General features: G+C 47.8%; 1 protein-coding gene across 3 annotated transcripts in view; it reads left to right on the forward strand.

Annotated features, from left to right (window-relative positions):
• The window catches only part of SLC4A3 (solute carrier family 4 member 3), a 696397-nt gene that overhangs the window by 396963 nt on the left and 277153 nt on the right, over positions 1-22281 (forward strand). For all 3 annotated transcript variants that reach the window (XM_085650187.1, XM_085650189.1, XM_085650188.1), the window contains one exon: positions 232-331. In XM_085650187.1, the coding sequence (XP_085506313.1) occupies positions 232-331 (100 nt within the window). The remainder of the gene's footprint in view (positions 1-231; positions 332-22281) is intronic.

Here is a 22281-nt window from a genome sequence, read left to right on the forward strand (position 1 = left end):
AGCATCCAGAAGCCTCAATCATTTTCTTAAATAACTGTTTATTGATCACTTATATGTTGTCATTTTACTATACACCAAGCTGTGTGAGTTATTGGTAGTGCAGAACATAACAATAATGTCTTACACCTTGAAATACCACTAAATCTGTGGTTGTAGGTAGACATGGCATTCCCGTGAGGTATAAAATTGATGCGAGATGAACACTAACCACGTGGATTCTCATTTTACCAGAAGACACTTCATTTCCACGGGGTGGACGGACACCGGAACAAGTCAAGCAAACTGCTGGAGAAGATCCCCGATGACGCCGAAGCCGCGGTGGTCCTCGTGGGTGAGTGAAGAGACCCCACAAACCCTTGAGAGCCCTTCGACTTGTCGGGCCCGTACCTAGGTGTGTGGCCTTCATGTGGCTTACCTGATCCCTGAAACAGATGTCATTCCTAATCATCAGGACGTTTGTGCAGGTGTGTGACGTCACTTCTTGGATGCAACAGAATATGCTGCCTCCTCTTTCAATGTAATCATTTTATACACTTCATCTTAGACCTGGAATTAGGAACACTTCTTCATCCTGCTTTCACTCCCAGAAATACGAAGATAGGCAAGAGGGCGCACAAAATTACTAGGGGTGGGCGGAACTCCTAGGATTTCACTCTGTGGAATTCTGCGGAGTTACATAAAAGCGCTGTGAGATTCCGCTGAGATCTGCCAATGGTTGATTGAGAAACAAGGAGACCCTACCCACAAGGAGCCTGGGTATTATGTGTTGTGAGGAAACAATAGCTCGTGTGGATTAATATTTATCAATACAGTATATACTCTATAATAATGATCAAAGAAAGGGGGTTAAGAGAGATGTCAGAAGAAAAGGCAAAGCCATACACATTAGGTCTTTTTGTGAAGAATGTTTTTCTTTTATATTACAAGAATATTTACATAGGAAATGAACATAAATGCACAATACAAATTGACATTATACATACGATTTACAAAATAGTGTCCCAATGAAAAAAACCTAAACAGACAAATAACATAAAGTGCAACATACAAACAAGGTTTCCATTTTTCTTTATACAGGCAATCACAAACAATTAATAATTCAAATTAGCAACACTCAAGCATTCTAAGTGTTGATTTAATGATTTGCCTTTCACGTGAATTTGGCTGGAATTTCGCATTACAAGGGTACTGCAGAGTCGCCAAATTCTGCCAATTCCTTGAGCGGAATGTCATTTTCTGCCTGGGCCTAGAAATGACCTCATTAATATTATTTCTTGTATCAGCTGCTATATGTGCTTATTTTCTTTTGTGTACATAATGCAACATCTGGTCCCAGGGTTCACCAATAAAAAAACAGTCATGTTCTTTTTAATGGCCAACAACTGTGGAGCACAAAAAGGACCCTCCGGCAGCCAATAAGAGGCCAAAATACTATATCTTTACATTCATAACATCCTTATCCATGACATAAAATTATAAATACATAAAAGTTAAAAGAAGAGCAGCAATAGAACAGTGCTGGTAAACTACGCACTCTACAATGGAGAAATAGGAGGGACATTTAGGCAAATTTTAGATAATGAAAACGGTCCATATATCCACGTGAATCAGCTTTAGTATAGCATCCGGTTTAAAGGTAATGCCAGGTCAGTTTGACCATGTTGGCGCAGGCCTGCTTTAACCTTGTTGCCCACAGTACCTGAACCATTCTTTAAGCCAGTATCAGAATCTTTAGGTTCTTTAAGTCAGTCGACGTCAGAACTCTCTTCGGCCGTGGAGAAACTATGGCCCTTATCCTCCTCAACCTCTCCGCAGCGTTCAGCACTGTCTCCCACAACACCCTCATCAACAGACTCCGCAGCACAGGCACAGAGCAGGACGCCCTCAAGTGGATCGCCTCCGTCCTCACAGGACTCATGCAGAGCATCCGACGGCCTCTCTTCACCTCCACACCCAAAGACATCATGTGTGGCGTACCACAAGGATCAGCCCTCAGCACCACCCTGTTCAAGATCTACATGACCCCCCTCGCAGACGCCGTCAGATCTCACGGACTCAACATAATCTTCTACACAAATGACACTCAACTGATGCTCTCGCTCACCAAGGACCCCTCCAACCCAAAACCAACTTCTGTAGTGCCATGACCAACGTAGCCGAATGGATGAGAGACACTGCCTCAAACTCAACTCTGACAAAACTGAAGTACTGAACTTTGGGAAGAACATCTCCGCATGGTACTACAGCTGGTGGCCTGCAGAACTGGGCCCTACACCCACACTGTCAGCCACGCACGCAACCTCTGCATCATCCTCCACAGACAAATGACCATAAAATAACTTGTCAACACAGTCGCCTCCTCCTGCTTGCACACTCTTCGCCTGCTGCACAGAATCTTCAGGTGGATCCCAACCAACACCAGAAAGACCATCGCTCAAGCCCTCATTACCAGCCACCTTGACTACGGCAATGCCCTCTGCACTGGCATCTCCACCCAGCTCCTCAAAATACTCCAGAACTTACAGAACGCTGCAGCCAGACTCATCAAGGACCTCCCCAAATGATCCCACATCACCCCCACTTTAGAGACCTTTACTGGCTCCCCATCCGGAAGAGATGCCAGTTCAAGATCTTCAAGCACGCCTACAGAGCCCTCCATGACCTCAGACCCACATCCATCAACCATTGACTGAACTATCACTAACCCTCCAGACACCTGCGCTCCACTTCACTCGCCTTCGCACCCCCCCACATGTCTCACAGCCGCAGCGGTGGCTGCTCCTTGTCCTCTCCTACATCGCTGCCAAGGCCAGGCACGACCCCCTCCTCCAGCTCTGTACGGCCACCTCGCTGGCAGACTTCAGAAAGAGACTCAAGACCTGGCTCATCGACAGACACAGCGCCCAGATACCACTAGGGACAGTGTTGCGCTTTACAAATGCTGTTTGATTGATTGAGTATCACAACCATACTCTTTAAAGAACCTAAACTCTTTCTTGATTTCATCTGGTAGGAAACTCTTGTAAAATCCACTTTTGGGAAGGCATTTGTCTTATCCAGTATGAATATATTCTGAGGTTAGTTGAGTTCAGTAATACACTTAAATGGAATCTTGAAAACTCTTTAAAGTGACGCACAGTCTCAATGCAGCGTTGAATTTCTTCTTTACAACTATGGGTCGAAGCAGCTACTCAGAGGATTCAGTCTGATGGTGCTGGGTCGCTCTATACATTCGTGGTAACCTCACATTTTATGGTGTGTTGAGTGGCATCTGCTTACAGAAACATACCTTCAATTACTTCAACAAAGCCTTGAAGAAGCTTTGACGGTGGTCTCATCAGTCGAGGAGGCAGTGGTGTGGGGGGCTAGATTTGAATCCTAGCCTTCTCATCAGTCGAGGGTGGGTATGTCCAATTATTGGTCACTCTTTCCCGTTGCACCCAGCTCCCCTTCGGTTCCCTCACCCTGATTCCTGTAGCGCCCATCTCCCCAGCGGTCCTGCACCCTGAATCCTGTAGCACCCATCTCCCCTTTGGTTCCTGCACCCTGGTTCCTGTTTTTAAATGTTGTTTCTAGCTCAAAAAGTATTAAAAGTGCAGCAATAATTATCGCTGCACGCTGGCAGGCCCTTTGCAAAGCTGGACTGGTCACATTTCTGTTGCTTATAGCTATATTTGAGTGTTAAACTGGTATTAATAAGCCCGATTTTATTTAATATATATCTGCGTCCACTCATCCCCATCATTACATCTTATGGCATTGAATTAATAAACTACACAGATGACACACAACTAGTGTTCTCGCTAGAGGGGAGCCAGGCAGTTATGATGGACGAATTCCAGGATTGTATGCAAATCACTACAAATTGGCTCAGAAACAATCAGTTACAATTCAATGGAGACAAGACGGAAATTGTGTACTGTGCTACAAATAAAATTGCTCGTCCCCTACCTATTGACTTTTGGCTCACCCCTTCAGACAAACCACTAATTCCAGCAAAAACAGTGCGTAATCTGGGGGTATTAATGGATGACGAGCTTCAGCTGGACTCTCAAGTCACTAAAGTAGTCGGCACATGTTTCTCCTTGATCAGAGCCTTACGGAAGATCCTCCACTACTACCAGATTCCATCTTTGCTCAGCGACAACAAATCTGGTGAATAGCACGAGGTTCAAAAGATCCAGGACAGGAGGCAGAGCTTTCAGGCCTGGAGCCTCGCGGCTGTGGAGTGCTCGCCCCCTCCATATCAGACAAACTCAGGATCTGCATCAATTTACGAAGAAGGTGAAAACGTGGCTGTTCCCTAGGGAGGAATAACACAAAAATGCTGATGTGATATGGATTTCTTCAGACACCTTCTTTGTTCTTTCGTTGCTCTTCTTTCGTTGCCCTTTTCTAGTCTTGGGGATCGCCGTCTTTCATTCTGGCACTTTAACATCCCGGTAACTCGCAGGGCCAGGATTCCCGTTGGGTGACAGTTTGCGCTATATAAATAGAGCTTACATTACATTACATACATTACATTACATTACATTACATTAATGAGGTGTAACCAAGGCCCAGACAGTGTAACCAGGTTTAAAAATGACTAAATAATGAAATAATGCTATTACAAAATGTGCCGCATTATGCCTCATATTTTGCCTTTTCTTGTTGCGTAATTTACTCAAACCTGCCGTATAATTTGGCCCTCTCCCGCCGCATAATGCTAGTAGCCCTGCTTCGAACTCTCCGAGTCGGTGCAGCCAACGTCTGGTTCAGGTGTGAGAAGCTTGAAAGGTCTTTGACCCGTTGGCTCTTGACATCTGTGAGCTTCCGGTCTACAGCGAGCAGGGACCAGCTGCAGACTGAGGTTTTGTTAAACTGTTTAAAATAAGCATTGTTGGGGCTAAGCTGGATGACGTTTCTGACCCGGGCCATACATTAGACAGAATAATACATATAGTCACAATATTTAGTCGCTATTCGGGTTACAGTATTACCTGGGGTAAACCCCTGATCTATCTCCTACATGGTCCCGCACCAAAATTGCCTAACAACTCATCACCTTGCATTGCCACCGATGGATTCCGCCATCTAAGGATCTACATTACTAGAGACCCTGGCGCCTTTGACACTCACAATTCGGAGCCGCCGCTTTCCCGCGTTTGGACAGACGTTCAGCATTGGAGGGCCTGGTCACTGTCACTACTGATGGCGCTGCCCCGTTTTCTCCATGTGCTCCAATATACGCCCCACATAGTCCCGCCTTCCTGCTTTCGGGCGATTGAAAGGGAAAGCTGTCGCCTGCTTTGGGATGGGGGACCTGCTAGAAGAGCGTTCAAAATACTGACGAGAGGCTGGCACGAGGGCGGGACCGCTCGAACTGACAAGTAAAAGTATTACTGGGCAGCACAGCTCGTCACCATCAACCAGTGGGTGCCCCCCCTGGAGGAGGAAGCGCCTATCGAGGGGAGAGACTGAAGATGCCACCAGGAGGCTCAAGTTCAGTTCAAAGAATCTTTATTCGAATTGTAACAACTCATAAAAGCACATCTTATAACACATGAGAAAAATCAAATTTCCCAGTAAAAAGCATGCAGATTAAAACACATCATTATTTACATTTCCATCGTTCTGCGCGCATGGACAGCAATCTTTAAAAAACTACAAACACGTAAAACTATTTCCTCATTTCCTAGTGTTAACAGTGCCTGATAAGATTTGACCAAACTAATTGGTCTTAATTTTTTAAAATAGGGAATTAAAAACCGTTTTGTGTACATTGAGTAGAAATTACAGAGAAAAAAGAAGTGCAAATCACTTTGTTTGCTTTGCCCGTTGCAGGGACAGCTCAACATAGTCGCACTTTCCTGATAGCCCAGAGAGAAATTGAACAGATACCTAATAGTTCCAGCCCTCAAACGACATAGAAGACTTCTTTCCCAATTTGTCAGTTGTAGTGTTAAATATAGTGCAAGGGGATATCTGGGTACTGCTATATCCATGTACCTCGTAACTGTTGGTTTCTCTAGTTCCCTCCTGAGTCTCTTCTGGGAGTACAGTGCACTTAATGCCTCTTTTAATTCAGATTTCTTAATTTTGCTGGCATGGATAGGATTAATAAAAATATTTTCCATGCCTGTTTCTCGCAAATTTGTATATATATAAGAAATCCACGGGATCTTCAACCCCCTATCACAACTTAGACAATCGGTTAATATCTCTTGCGTAAGTGACGCTGATTTGTTCATCCAGACCGAGTGCCAGAATAATACTGGTCGGGAACTAACAAAATCTGAGATAAAATTTAAGTTTAATTCATAATGTGTGATCAAATTAGATGTAAAAATTGGCACATTTAGTAATCTCCTACAAAACCGATTCTCTACTCGCTGAATAGAGATGCTGTTCCCAATGCCCCAAACTTCTGCTCCATAAGTTGCCACTGGGACACATTGAAGTTTAAAAATCTTAGCAATTGCCTTAATAACTCCTGACCTCTTTGGTTTAGGGATGCTTAAAATCGAATTTGTGGCCTTTGAGAATTTGCTCGTGGCCTGGGCCAAATGCCCAGACCATGAGCCATTCGCAGCAAAGGTCACAGCCAAATACGGGAAGATATTAGTTGCAATAAGTTTTTCTCCCCCGACTTGTATGGGACTCAGTCGTCGTTTACCTGGACCACACGCCATTATAAAAGATTTTTTAAAATTAACTTGTAAGTCTAAATCATCCATGAATGTAGTAAAGTTAAGAACCAGAGAACGAAGCAAGTTCGGCGTAAGACCCATTAACACCGCATCATCTGCGTACAGAAGAGTGGGTATGGCTTTGCCATTTATTAAGGGTACGTCTGGTTTCAACTTTACGAGGTAATTACTAAGCCCATTTATGTAAATAATAAAGAGCAGGGGTGCTAAAACGCACCCATGTCTAACTCCTCTTCCAATTTCAATGGGTCCAGACAGTTCCCTGCCTACGCCTATTCTCACTCTGGACTTTAGGTCCGTGTGTAAAAAAGCTAAAAAGTGGACCAGGGAGATATCCAATCCGTACTCTACTAAAATAGTCCAGAGTTTGGACCGGTTAACCAAATCAAAGGCGGATGACAAATCCATAAAAGCTAAGTAAATAGGTGCAGAGCGGGCAGTGTTATATTTATCAATAATTAATTTAAGATTAAGGCATTGTTCCACTGTGCCGACCCTTGATCTGAATCCTAATTGACAGGGGGATAATATCCCAGTTTCCTCTGTCCATGTAATTAATCTATTGTAAATGACACGGCCTAATATTTTCAGTGTATTGTCTAGCAGTGAGATTGGCCTGTAATTTATAGGATCAGACCTATCCCCTTTCTTCTAGATTGGGACTATTATGCTAGTACTCCATGTATCAGGCATTAATGATTTGGGCAGACTATTAAAAACATTCACCAATATGGGTGCCCAAAAATCAGGTTGCCATTTAATAAGATCTATCGGAAGCCCATCTGGGCCAGGGGCCTTATTGCCAAGGCTCTGGGCGATTGCCTCCTCCACTTCTCCCATAGTTATCTTTAAATTGGCAGAGGTTTCAGGGATGTTAGTAATTGGACCTTTTACCGGGGCGGTGTAAATTTTAGAGAAATGTAGTTCCCAGGAGCTAGCGGAGATGGTACAGCTAATTGGGGTAAATTGTTGGCCCATGTTCCGGAGTTCTTTTACTGCTGGCCAGAATAAATTACTCGATTTCCTTCCTGCGGTCAGGGCCAATGCTTCCCATCGTTCGCCCAGGAGCGTAGATCTCCTTTTCTCTAGGGCTAGTTTATAAGCCTTCCTTGCCGCACTTACTTTAGCTCCAACTCTAGGAATTTCTGTGAGTCTCTTGCGTAGGTTCCTGTTTGCCACGGAACAGCTGTGGTCAAACCACCTGGGATCTTTAGGGCTCTGAGGGGCTTGGACCATCAGCATAGTCCTAACTGTGGCACATATTTTACTAAAATGTGTTATGATTAGCTGGCCACTAGTTGTTTGATCTAGGCAGAGATCTATACACTGCTGATTTACCCCTAACAAAGATCCCATAATTCCTGCTTTGTCTATGCCTTTCCATTTTAACCGTAATTTATCAGTGGTTACACTTAGATCTTTAGCTCCCTGCATTGAACTGTAGACCGGTTTTGGTGCTAGTTTAAATGTTACAGTTACAGGGTTGTGATCCCCAAAGTCAGTAGCTACCGTGTCAGTTTCCATTATGCGATCAGCCATACCCGGGGAGACAAAGATGAAATCAATAGTGGAGGTACTAGCTAGTCCTCTGTGTGTGGGTACCTGCTGCTGCGATGATTTTGGTCCATAATTCATTATATTACTGAGGGTATGGTCATCTAAGAGAGCTCTCAGTTCCTGACCCCTTTGATTGGCAAGGTGTCCATTTCGCTGTTCTGCCTGCCATATATTTCTTGGGAGCTGGGCATTAAAATCCCCAGCCACAACAATTTCAGGCCCAACAATTTTCCCCCATCTATCAACTAATTTGGAAATGAAATTAGACAGTGCTATAAAGTTCTTATTTGGAACTGTTATGAAATCATTGTTGTAAAAATTCATTAAAACAAAGGGGTCTTTCCGCTTATACTCAATGGCCTGTTTGTTAACATTGTCAGTCTCAATGGCCCTATGATTTCCCCCGGCCATTATACTAAGACCAATAAACAACCCACCAACAGCCCGGCCATGTTGCATTTTACGCGCTGGTGTGTTATAGCAATGGAACCCATTGATGTGCAGATTATGTGGTGCCCAAGTTTCTTGGAACATAATTATGTCGTACCTTGTAATTAACTCCACCCAGTCTTTATCCTTTAGTCTGGGTTCAAGGCCGGCAACGTTCCAACTAAGTATTTTTAAATCATAGTCTTTATTCTGGTTTGTTTTTGGGAGTCTTATAGGTTCACATATATATGGGGGTAAATCTTTGGGTGGTTTTTTATGGGTCGATGATTCATTGGCGGCTGCCAGTTGCTCTGGGTGTTTCTTAATCTCGTCCTGGTCTCCAGAAGTATTTATGAATAATGAATTGGGGCTGGCTAGCCACTCATCTACTGAGTTCAAGGTTACCTGGGCCTGTTCTTTGATTATTGCACTACCTTTTAGTTTAGGTGGGTTAGAAATTGGTAGTGTCATAATCTCTTAAAAGGGTCAATCCACGCCCTCTAAACCTTGGTAATTGAAGGCATCAAAGCGATTATAGATGGGTACCCTGTATTGATTATCATAATAGTCAAAATGCTCATCTTCGTATATGGGTACGAGGCGTGGGTGGCTTTGAGCCATATGGCGATTATCGTAATAATCGAAATACCTGTTTCCTTGAATAAAATTTCGCGACAGGTTTCTTTGGGCAAGCGGGCAGGGTGGGTAAAAATAGGTAAGGTCCACTGTTTGAATTCTACTCTCCAAACCACCCTCCCTCCACCCACTAATATAGTTTACTAAACGTCTGTCTTTGAAATTTATAATAATACAGTCACCTTCATAGTCCTTTTGTCTCTGTCCCACCCAGTTTAGTCTTCTGACATGAAGTATTTGACCGTTTAAATATGGGGGAATGGGCCTATGTTGAGATTGTATTGTATTGTATTGTATAAGCTTTTATAAAGCGCTTTCTGCCACCCATAGGGTATCCTGGCGCTACGAGACTACGATAGCATAAAACAGCGCAGAACGACTAGCCAATGGTCAGGGTCGATGCCCAACTATTCCTGACGAAATAGCCATGTCTTGAGAACTTTCCTAAAGCCCAGCAGCGTTTTGGCCTGCCGCAGTTCTAGGGGGATCTGATTCCAGAGGCGAGCTGCCGCCGTACTGAAAGCCCTGCCTCCCATCCTGACACGCTTTACTCTAGCAACAGCTGCCAAACTTTGACTGGTAGATCGAAGGAGTCTTTCTGGTTTATACCAAGAGAATCGTTCCCGCAAAGGGCCGAAGTTATGTAGGGCCTTATAGACCATAACTAACGACTTGAACTCAATCCTCTTTTTGACAGGCAGCCAGTGGAGGTCCCTTAGTGCCAGCGTCCCAGATGATTCGCGCTGTCTCCTGAGGGCCAGTTTGGCTGCAGTAGACTGAACCCTTTGCAATGCCTGTACAATATAGAGGGGAGCACCTAGGTACAGTGAATTACAATAGTCCAGTCTACTCAGGATCGTACTCTGGACCACCAGAGACCTTGCCTCATTAGGAAGCAACGGGAGGATTTGACGAAGAGCTCTCAGTAAAGCAATAGAGGTACCAATTGTTTTATTGGCCTGACATTGCAACTGAAGGTCTCCGTCCATCATGACCCCCAGGTTACGGACTGATTTTGCTGCAGATATAGGGGCGTCCTCTGGCCAGAGCTGAAACTCGGCCAAAGGAAGTTTGGATATTTTGGCTGCGCAGCAGTGTAATAGCTCCGTTTTCCCGGCGTTCAGGATAGCCAATGGCTAACCTTATTCTTCAGTTGAATATAATTTTCTAACTTGCCCTCTCTTAAAGTAGGTACTCCTATCATGACCACGGTGAAAGGGTGCGATTCTGGTGGTAGATCGACACATGTGCTCTTACTAGGTGGCCTTAATCTCTCGGGTTGTTCCGGGGTGACATTGGTGTTGTTACTGTTGTTACCACATGATCCCTTGGCTGCCCGCTTACTCCCATCCTTCCCAATGGTGCGCTCAATACCTAGATCTCCGATCTGTACACTAGGGAGAGGTGGCGCCTCTTTAGCCCCAGCCAAGCTCCTTTGAGGGGCTATTAGCGACTCCTTATGCCCGTTGTTTAAAGATGTGAGTCGCTGGGGTAATTGGGTATGCTTGCTAGAGCCCGACGCATCTCTCAGACTGTTCTCGTTACTCCATGAGTGCCCTGGCTTATCATTGATATTATTTTGGCTCTGTGTTTGAAAGGACTTGGCAAATTTCAACATGATTTCATTATTTTGTTGTTGAGCTTTTTCAATTTTCTCCAGCCTTTCCCCTATTATTTTTACCCTTTCATGTACAGGGAGCATGAGCGACTTCATTAACTGTTCCATTCTAGACATTAAGTTCTCCATACAAAAATTATTAGTACTTTCCTGGTTACGAAGAACAGTATCAACAGTTTCCTGGCATATGTTTCCCTGAGTAACTGTTTTCTGTGGTTGGTCTGTGTGTATTGTAGGTTGTGCTGCCCTGTTGGTGATTCGTAGCGCAGGGCTCACATTTCTACCCTGCCCCGATCCATGTTTGGGCCTTGCAGTTTTTGATTTTACCCTAGATTGGTTAGCAGCCCTCACCTTTCTTTTGGATTCCAGCTTGTCTATACGCCCTTCCTCACCTTCCGAGATGTTGATAAGTGGTGAAGATTCTATGTTCATCTGAGTGTTTGGAGTCGCTGACAGCCTACTTTCCCGACTTATGAACTCAGGGGGGGGGAATTTGTTGTGGGGGTATTGTTTGGTTTGTCGCTGTTACCAGGAAGTCAGCAAATGAGCCCATAAGAATGGAATCCTGTGAGTATGCGGTAACAATGGAGGTATTTGCACCAATGTTTGTGCCCTCAGTTGGTTGGGTCGATAGACACATACTTGGAGGAGGTAATGAGAGGCGCCTTTCGGTATGCTCAATCGCATTGACCACAACTCCTATGGTCCTTTGGAGCATCCTGTCTATAGCAGTAATGCTAGGGAGTGGTGTGTTGACCTGGGCCTTTTTCCTGGAGTTTGAGCGAGTTGCCATTGGTGTACACTTGATCTTACTCATATTGATCCCACTTAATACCTTTATGGGTTTTAGGATGGTGCTATTCCACTATAAGATCTAAACTTCGTATATGTGGAGTATGATGGTTTACAGATGAATTATGTGAACAATATAGTCACCCCTTAAATAGTACAGGTAAGACAGTAAGAAGTCAAAGAATTTATAGTTCTGATGTCTATAGTGGGCAGACAACTAGGGACCCTGGCCCAGTCCGGTCTAATTGGGCCACAGGGGGCCCGCCCTTTGCCCGCTACCCACGCGTTGTTTCCGCAACGCGGGAGACAAGCAAGGATTTAGCGAGCTTCCAAGTACATCAACAAAAGTCTCAGGGACCGGCTTCCGGTGCTTCGATGCCTAAAAGATGGAATCCTCCACACAGCGGCCGCAATATGTTTGAAAAGCGGCGGCGGGAGGAAAGTGCGGCAACAGCACACAGGGCGGTTGGGGAGGAACACAGGTAGGATAGTTCAAAAGGTCCCAATATGAGCCACAGACCCACAACAGGCTTATCTGCGACCCCTATCAGCCCACAGGTAGTAACAGCTTATATCCTGTGGGGCAATGCCAGGTGATATGACCAGGCCTAAATGGGTCAGGTAGCACAGAGGCAGGAATATTGCAAGAGCGCCTAGGAGTTTATGGAGGAGAAATGAACAATGCTGCATCGAGGATAAATAGATGCATGAAGATAAATAGCATAGCCATACAGCCACACCACTAGCAGCACTTACAAGTCAGGTGTTCTGCGACAGATGTCAGAGAGGGTGCCCAGCCCGGCCTCGAACGGTCCTCGACGGGCAAGGACGGGCCCGCCCTTGGCCCGGGCTTTGCCCGCGCGCGTCCTGCGCTGCGGGGCAACAGCTGATCTTAAGTATCCCCGCGGCGCTGCCTGATGATGTCGTCGCAAGCGCCCACTGCAGGGGATGCTGGGAGCTGTAGTTGTGCAGACCAACAGAAAGCCGTTCCCCTCACGGCTATTGCGGGATTCGCTATGTTGAGCCGGTGGCCGTTCCCGTCACGGCAGGCGGACAAGCCTCTGAGAAGTGAGTTGGGCAAGATTAAATCTGAATGCGCGTCCCGCGCTGCGGGGCAACAGCTGATCTTAAGTATCCCCGCGGCGCTGCCTGATGATGTCATCGCAAGCGCCCACTGCAGGGGATGCTGGGAGCTGTAGTTGTGCAAACCAACAGAAAGCCGTTCCCAGGAGGCTGTCTACAGGAAGGCACGATCGGACTTTTCCCAAAGTCCACTCCAGCTGCACTCACCCTCTCGGACGCATCCCTGGGGGCTCTGGGCTGGGGGGTAGGAGCACGAGGGCCACGCCTTTGTGGGGCACTGCTCAGTTGGGCACACGAGCTGCACAAAGAGGTTTTGGTAAATGGGACCTAATAGGATTATCCAGGGTGGGAGACATGTGGGGGCGGAGAGGACTGTTCCCGCGCACCGCCCTACAGTGCGAAGCCCCTGCCGAAACCAAGCAGTACTTGCAAATGAAACATGCGCTGCAGAGGGCACTGCAGAGGGCACGGATGAAGGGCAGGGAGTCACCCGACCCAAAGATAGGTTGCTGGATGAGCATATGCCCAAAGAAACATGTCCCTCACCTGTCGGAAATGGTTGAATAATTCTCCAGAGGGGAGACAGAGAGCGAGACCCGGGGGTTCAAAGAGGATGAAAGGCCTCGTGCCCTGGTGTCCCTTAGCCAGGTGGCTGTAAGATCCGGGCCCCACCTGCTCCAGCTAAAGACATTGCACTGTTGTTCCTATGCATGGCGCTGATGGTCCGGATGAGCAGGGCGGAGTCGGTGCCATGCACTGGCAATTGTGCCCCGGTAGGGTCGTTTCTATGCGTGCCATAGAACTGCCCGGTGCTTCAAAGCTTCCGATGATGAGTGGTACCCTGCTTGAATGACATTTGCGGAAGCCGCACGGACGCTTCTGCCCAGTGGTGTCTGTGGTGTATATGGGGCGGGACTGACCTCACCAGAATGGACCAGATACGGGCGGCGCTGGGACTGATGGCGGCAGAGCGCAGCCTCGCGAGCACGCGGCGGGCTGAGACGCCGCCTGCGCTAAGTGCCTGGCAGCGTGACAAGGATTGGGGCATGCTGGCAGAGAGAGGGGTTTATGAATGCAATACGATATGGGGAAATAGAGACGAGTACCTACTGAGGTGAACTGTGCACCCCTCTGTAGTGGCCTGGCATGGCTTCCGGAGCCATGAACGCCTGGGGTCAAAGGTTGCACTGTGAATTATTGGGGTGTGGGCTGGAGACCAGAAGCCTGGAAACGGTTGGACCCCCCGCAAAGGTTAATGCCACCTGTCATTGTTACATCACCTGACATATGAAATAAAAAAGATCTATAAAACAAAACAAGCACTGTTCCACACAAGTGGTTATGATGCCTCCTACTGGGTTGCTCCGAGCAACGGGGAATGCATACTCAATGAACAAGCGTCCTTGTGCGGGGCTGGGGTGTTGCAGGATGTTTGCACAAGTACAGCCAGGGCCCTCGGTGCTTCACTGGAATGTGAGCTATGGAAGCCGGAGTCCTCGGGTCACTGAGATACTCAAAGGTTGGATTGTTTTCTATTCACTGTGAGGTATTCACGAGCTCACTTTTTATTGTATATTTTATTTTATATAGCGCTGGCCTCGCGCATACAGGTTTCAAGCGCTGTACAACACATGGGATCAAGGAGCAATAGACATGGAATAAAGATTGATGTACGGTGAAAAAACACAAAGACATTGAGAACATTAAATGAACATCTGTAAGAGACGTGAAAGGCGATTCATCAATTAAAGTCACATTTAAAAACACACGAGGGCACAGCTGGAAGTCTGATGAAATATGGCGAGGTCTCCCCTGCAAGGGGACAGCTGAGAAGGTTAATCACCAGCTGCTGGGAAGAGAGCTGACCTGGTGGGAGTCTGAGGACTTAAACTAGGGAGGCCTGGGTTTAAACCCCGGCCTTCTCACTTGACTTCAAGCTGTGCGATCCTGTTCAAATCCCTTGATTTCTCTGTGCTTTGAAATGTAAGTGTTGGTGATGAAATTAGGTAAGTATATATCCTCACTTGGTGTACATAAGGCTAGATGTACTCTCAGGCCCATGCATCACCATTTTTGCAAGCGCAAACGGTGCGATTCGCAAAAACCGTCCATTTGCGCCCGCAAAACGGTCATTTGCGATGCATCAAGGTTCAAGGCACTCGCAATTTGAGAATTTGCAATTATTTGCGATTTCTCAAATTGCAATTGCATTTAAGGAATCGCAATTTGCGATTCCTTAAATGCAATGCAAGAACCACTTTAGAATAGCGATTTCGCTAATAGGGGGCGCAAATTACCATGAAGTTGACTTGATGGTAATTTGCAAAAATTTTGAAAAATGCACTAAAGTGCATTTTTCAAAGTTTCATGTTGCGCACACACATGCCCCTAGGGCATGTGTGTGCGAAACATGTGTGCACTGACCAATTTCAGGGGTGCAACAGGGTGTCCTTTTGGCACCCTTGCATCCTTGAAATTGCATGCGCAATTTGCGAGGACCTATTGTTACTCACAAATTGCGCATGCAATCTTCCATTTATTCCTATGGGCCTGGAGGCCCATAGGAATGAATGAGGAGCCATCCCTTAATTGCGACTCGCAATTTCGAGGCGCAATTAAGGAATGTTTACGAATCGCTATTTTCTGAGCGATTCCTACATGCATAGGCATTTGCGCTTCCTTATTAGCGAATCCTTATTTTTCGCTAATAAGGAATCGCAAATGGCATGTTTGATGCATGTGCCTTTACGCCTTTTTGCAGTCTCAAACGGTCCGAATGCAAAAACGCTTTTTCTAATGTATCAAACTCAACTTGCGTTTTGGTAACACATTAGCAAATCACAGTCTAGGTTTGCAAGCTAATAGCGATTTGTTTTTTGGACAGGGCATGTTGAGGGCACCCCTTCCGATGGTGCGTTGGTACAGGGCGTGTTGAGGGCACCCCTTCCGATGGTGCGTTGGTACAGGGCGTGTTGAGGGCACCCCTTCTGATGGTGCGTTGGTACTTACACCTTATTCTTTTTGCAACACGCTCAGATATAATCCCCATTGGTTGTATGGACCTTTGTTAGTAGACGTGAAACGTTCGGAGGGAGATAACATTAGAAATGCATTTCCGACTTGTGAAACCAATGTGACTCCACAATGAGATGAAGAATCAATAATTCTGACCCAATGGATATACTTTAGAACAGAGTATCCAAATTGAATTTTCAACCAGGGAGCATAAAAGATGTCACCATAGAATCAAACTTCAGTAGAAGTGCAGGAAGAAATGAAAACGTGTCCAGCATAAAGCTTTACACTGAGTTGAGAGCCCAGCAAGAGAGATCCGTTCCCTCTCAGAGTTGGGGCAAGTCTGCCTAGCGATGGAAACACCAGTTAGATATAACAGTAGTGTCAAAAACACCCTCATCTCTCCTTGCATCATCGGGAACCAACTGAATCGTCTCGGGTGTACAGCAGCACACTCGCCTTTAGGTCCCATCTCATCGAAACTGGAACTGCAGCGGTCAGCCTTTAACATCCGACCATCCTGGTGCGCCATAAAGAAAAGGCCTCCTCTTATGATACGTCACAACCAGAAGGCCTCCTCTGATGGTACGCCATAACCAGAAGGCCTCCACCTCCTCTTATGATACGCTATAAACAGAAGGCCTCCTTTGATGGTACGCCATAAACAAAAGGCCATCTCTCAGGTACGCCATAACCAGAAGGCCTCCACCTCCTCTTATGGTACGCTATAAACAGAAGGCCTCCTTTGATGGTTAGCCATACACAGAAGGCCTCCTCCGATTGTAAGCTATAACCAGAAGGCCTCCTCTGATGTTACCCCGTAAACAGAAGGCCTCCTCTTATGGTAGGTCACAACCAGAAAGCTTCCTCTGATGGTAAGCCATAACGAGAAGGCCTCCTCTGATGGTACGCCATAACCAGAAGGCCTCCTCTGATGGTACACCATAACCAGAAGGCCTCCACCTCATCTTATGATACGCTATAAACTGAAGGCCTCCTTTGATAGTACGCCATAAACAGAAGGCCACCTCCGATGGTAAGCTATAACCAGAAGGCCTCCTCTGATGTTACCCCATAAACAGAAGGCCTCCTCTCAGGTACACCATAGCCAGAAGGCCTCCACCTCCTCTGATGGTACGCTATAAACAGAAGGTCTCCTTTGATGGTACGCCATAAACAGAAGGCCTCCTCCGATGGTAAGCTATTACCAGAAGGCCTCCTCTGATGATACCCCTTAAACAGAAGGCCTCCTCTGACGGTACGCCATAAACAGAAGGCCTCCTCTCAGGTACGCCATAACCAGAAGGCCTCCACCTCCTCTGATGGTACGCTATAAACAGAAGGCCGCCATAAACAGAAGGCCTCCTCCAATGGTAAGCTATTACCAGAAGGCCTCCTCTGATGATACCCCATAAACAGAAGGCCTCCTCCGACGGTACGCCTTAAACAGAAGGCCTCCTCTCAGGTACGCCATAACCAGAAGGCCTCCACCTCCTCTGATGGTACGCCATAACCAGAAGGCCTCCTCTGATGTTACCCCTGTTGGAATTGGCCCTTTTTGCAGGGTCATCCCTAAACTTTTTGCCTTCCTCCTGTATTTTTTCTGACCTGGTGTTGGCTGTTTTATGACTCTGGGCACCTTACCACTGCTGATCAGTGCTAAGGTGCATATGCTCTCCCTATGGTAAAATGTATACATTGATTGGTGTCCATGTTTGGCTTATTTGGTTTACTATCAGCCCCTAGTAAAGTGCACCAGGAGTGCCAGGGCTTGTAAATGCGAATGCTGCTGGTGGGCCTGCAGCACTGGTTGTGCCACCCACAGAAGCGGCCTAGTAAAATGTGTCTAGGATCTGCCACCGCAGATCCTGCGCGCAGTCTGGTACCGTTGCACTGACTGCGCAAGTGCCCCCACTTGCCAGTCCCTAAACCTTCCCTTAACTACATGTTAGCCACCCCTCTGGTAGGTACAAGGGCAGGGTGCATTGTAGGCATAAGGTAGGACATTCCCTGATGTGTGTGGCATGTCTTAATAGTGAATTACAGCCATTTTCGTTTTTCACTATTGAAGGCTACCTGCTCTCCATAGGCCAGAATGGGCTGCTGGAATTACTACACGCTGTAATCCCAGTGGACTCATAGAGCATGGTAGAAAATCAAGATTAGTATGCCTGAACTCAGAATAATAAAATACTTCTTTTAGTAAAGTTTATTTTAATATCCTGCGTTTGTAAATACTACTTAGAAAGTTAGTATTTACTGACCTGGCCATTTCAGTCCGGCTCTGCTGTGAGTGTGTGTTCTGCCTAGCAACAGTAAGGAGCAGGGTTGGGGAATCCCCAGAGACAGGCTGGCTGCCAGGTGGTGGGTAGAGAGATTACACCAGGATGAGTGGGAGGAGTACACCTTGACTCTTGAATAGACCTGTGCTCTGCCACCACAAAGCCGGCTCCGCCCCCTGTGGAGCGCCTGATGTCTCTGCCCTGCTGCTGAAAGGAAAGAGCAGAGTCACCACAACAAAGTGCTCCAGAACTGGACTGAGCCAGGCCCAGGCCCCCTGGCGACAAAGAACAAAAGAATTGCACTATAAAAGTAGGAGCCCTGCTCCTAAGAAATCAGATCCTGTTTACGCAACGACGAACCTCTGCCTGAAGGAGAAGGACCTGGAGAAGCAGAAGGAGGAATACTGTCTCCCTGCCTTAGAGACTGGCCTGCAGTGGATGCCTGTCTGCTGGAAGGAGAAGAAAAGACTACAGAAAAAGTCTTTGAATCAACTTGTGCTAAACAATCTCCAAGGGCTTGCTTGTGAACTTGCCCCCTGATCTGCGCCCCAGGAACAGTGGGCGCAACCTATCCCCCAGAAGAGGAGAAGTAGCTGGACGCAATCCTGTGACGCTGATCCCAAGGGAACCTGTGTGCCTCTCCACCTTTCTCTACACCGTGACATCTGCCACCTGGGACTACCACGAGCACCGCAAGGACCTGCCTACCTGGCCCAAGCACCGCAAGTACCAGCCCCTCCGAGCCGTAGCTCGCAACGCGGAGAAAGGCACCTGAAGGCCTGCGCACCGAGCCCTGGCGACCCTGTGCCGTCAAGATCACCGCGAGGCCCTGTGCACACTTGTGATCCACTGAAAAGCTGATCGCGCTGCAACGCGCTGTGGATTACCCCGGAGCTGCTTCCCCCTCCTCTGCCCTTGGTTGTGTGGCTAAGACCTTCTTCGGGTGCCCCACGAAGCACCGCCGCCCTCTGACTGCGAGGGACGACACCGCAATGTGGGACACCGCTCCGTCGAAACCCGAGGCCGCCGGGACCATCCCGTACAAGAACAAAGGTATTTTGGACGATCGCGTTGAAAATACGGCCCGTACTTGCCTATGTACGAGCCGTACCTGCTTGAGACCTGCTGGGAGCTGTGCGCATAATTACGGTCCGTACTTGTCTTTGTACGGACCGTCCTTGTCCCCAAAAGTGCCGTGGTTTGAACCGTGCTGCCTTTGGAAATAGTCTGAATTTTCACCGTACTGTGTGCACCGTACTGCTTCTAAAATACTCTGGGTTCGCCACCGTACTTACATCTGAAGGGTTTGGAAACATATTGCCCGGGTGCTCACTTTGGAAGCAGCTTGTTTGATCCGTACTCCCACCTGAAGTATTTGTGCTTCGCACCGTACTGTTTGCACGCACTGTTTGCACCGTACTACGTCCGTACTGCACCGTACTACCTTTGAAATCCTCTGGGTTCGCCCCCGGACTGCCTCCTGTTCGCACCGTACTGCCTTGCAACCAACTCGTGTTCGCACCGTAAGGGTGCCCCAGTCAATGTACGGCGCGTCCCTGGCTGTCCGGACCGTACCGCATTGAAAGTCATTGCCGGTGCTCACGGGAGAAGCGTGGGACTCGGCAAGCGTACTCCGGCTCAGGCGGGAAGCGTGAGAAACGGCAAGGCACTGCAAAAACCTTGCCCAGAGCATCACAAAGGCGCTACGAAGTGCGCAGAACCCCTAAGGAACTGATTTTAAGTAGAACTGTGCCATTTTGAAACCTGTGGCTGGCCTTAAACCTTTACAAGTAACTGGAACCCTAATTTACCAAGAGAACTGTATTTATTCAACCTGCCTGAAAGAAAACCTTTTATATAAAGAATTATATTTTGGATATAAATACAGCCTTGTGTCTTTGTGTGGTGGGGTGGTGATTATTGTGTGGGACAACTTGAACGCTTAACCTATATGCCCTCTGGAAACTTAGCCTGACTGCTCGCACCACGTTACCTAGAGGGTGAGCAGGGGTTATTTTTAAAGAGGTGATCCTTTGCCCTGATTTAGAGGAAAGGGTCCCTGCTTGTCGCAAGTGCATACGTGTGCCAACCAGAGACCCCGGATTCTAACATTGGTGGCAGCGGTGGGATTACGGATTTGCGTTCTTGATGTCTGCGCAGTGATTACTAACCATTGCACAGTGGACAGTCCAGTAGCTTAAGCCACAGAACTTTTAAAGTTTTAATTTTCACTTGCCAAGAAAGAAGATCCTTTGTGTTTGGAGTCATGCCTGGCCCAAACAGCATTGAGAAATCAATCTCTGAAACCTCTGAAATCCTAGGACTGGAATGGGAGGTGTCAAAACTGGACAGCTACAAGAGAACTGAACTCAAGTACTTCTGCAGGAAGCTCAAGGTTCCACATGCAGGATGCAAAAACAGATCAGATCTCTACAAGGCGCTGAAAGCCTGGATTGAATCAAGGGGTGCAACTAAGGAAGTTACACCATTGAAACCAGCGGAAAGCGTTCGCAGTTTTGGCAGAGACCTGTCGCCAGAGGAGCTGGCAGACAGACAGGCCGCCAGGGATCACGAAGTATTGTTGGCAGAGCTGGAAGTAAAAAGCCAATTGAAGCAAGAGGTCACTTTGGCGAAACTGGAACTGGCTCTGGAAGAAAAGAAGCTGGCTCTTGAAGAAAAGAAAATGCAAATGGATCTTGACTTCAGAATGAAGAAATATGATATGGAGCTCGAGAGGCTTGAGGCCATGAGTGTCTCAGCCCAGCAACCAGAAAGGTGCGTAGCTCAGAGATTGAGCTTTTCTGAGTGGGAGGAGGAATCCAGCTCAGATGGTGGCAGCAGTATTGAATTCTCTAGTGCTGAAAGAGTAGTACGCACACCCAGAGATGTGGCGCCTGACTTGAAGGAGGGGGTTAACATACACCAGGAGGTTCAAGGGCATGAGGTAGCTCCAGTAGTGCGCAGTATCCCTGAAGGGAATAGGGTAACTGGGGCAGGGGTTCATAGTCCTAGTGGAGGGAGGGACACTCTACTGACCCTAGCTGAGAGGTGCAGGGAGAGGGGTTCCCCCAAAACTGAAGTCCAGGTGGGTGAGTGTGAAGACCGCCCAGAAGAGTGTGGGTTGTGTGACAGAGACAGTCAGATACTGTCTTGCCAGTCTCAGGAGAGTGGTGTGGAGTACGTGTGTGAGGCACTGGATGGTAAGGTGAGGGCTAGTTTGGTTAACCCTGCTAGGGGGCTGTGTGATCCAATTGTGGGAGAGCATATTTTAAGTCCCTGTTTTCCAGAGCTATGTCAACACCTGTTGGAGACCGAGTTCTCTGACCGCAGAGAGCTCACATTGGAGGTAGACCTTTTGGTGGATTCCCGAGGGTCTGGAGAGGCATTGGGGAGTGACCCTGTGGGGAGTGGCTCAGGTATCTTCCAACCCAGAGTGGTGGAAGTGGTGCAGAGTAGCCCAGCTAGGTCCCATGGTAGTGGGAGGGGTGTAGGGGCTCACGTCCTGTCTCAGTGGAGAAGGCGTGAGTGTGGGGCTGCGTGCCCCCAAGTGCCCGAAACCCAGTCTCAGAGCCTGGATGGTTCTTTAAGGGAACACCAGGTGGGGAGCCTAGGCTGTCCTGATGGGCCGCCCGTTGAGGGGGATCTCCTAGTGTCTGGTGAGCTGGGAGTGTCTGTAATCGGACCTCCATCAGTTCTGGTGTCTGGCAGTACCGCTCCAGTTGGGAGGGTGCAGAAGTCCAGATTGAGGGGTGAGAGGGGGAAAGAGTCCCCAGTGGAAAAACCAGTGGGTCAGGGTCAGCCAGAAGGGCTGCGTCACCAGTGAATGACCATGGTGACACCACTTCTGTCCTGGGGGATCTTCAGGCACTGTCAGATGGACAGGGGTCGGGAGATCTGCGCCAGGCAGACTGTCACACGACACATGAGTTATGTGTCACCCTCAGGGGGGGCATGCGTGCTCCCCGGGAAGTCCTGGTGCGCCAGGCGAGCGTTCAACCGCATGGGTTGGTCCCAGGGTTGGGAAGCTAGGTTCAGGTGTTGTCTGACCTGGAGGGTGGGACCACTGTAATCAGTGTCCTGACCCATGTTGCTTCTAGGGGTACCATGCCAGTTGGGAGTGGGCAGTACTCTGGACGGGGGTGCAGAGGGAGGGAGTCCTCGCCTCTGACCCCGGCTC

Source organism: Triturus cristatus, chromosome 3_2, assembly GCF_964204655.1.
Source record: "Triturus cristatus chromosome 3_2, aTriCri1.1, whole genome shotgun sequence".
NCBI lineage: Eukaryota > Metazoa > Chordata > Amphibia > Caudata > Salamandridae > Triturus > Triturus cristatus.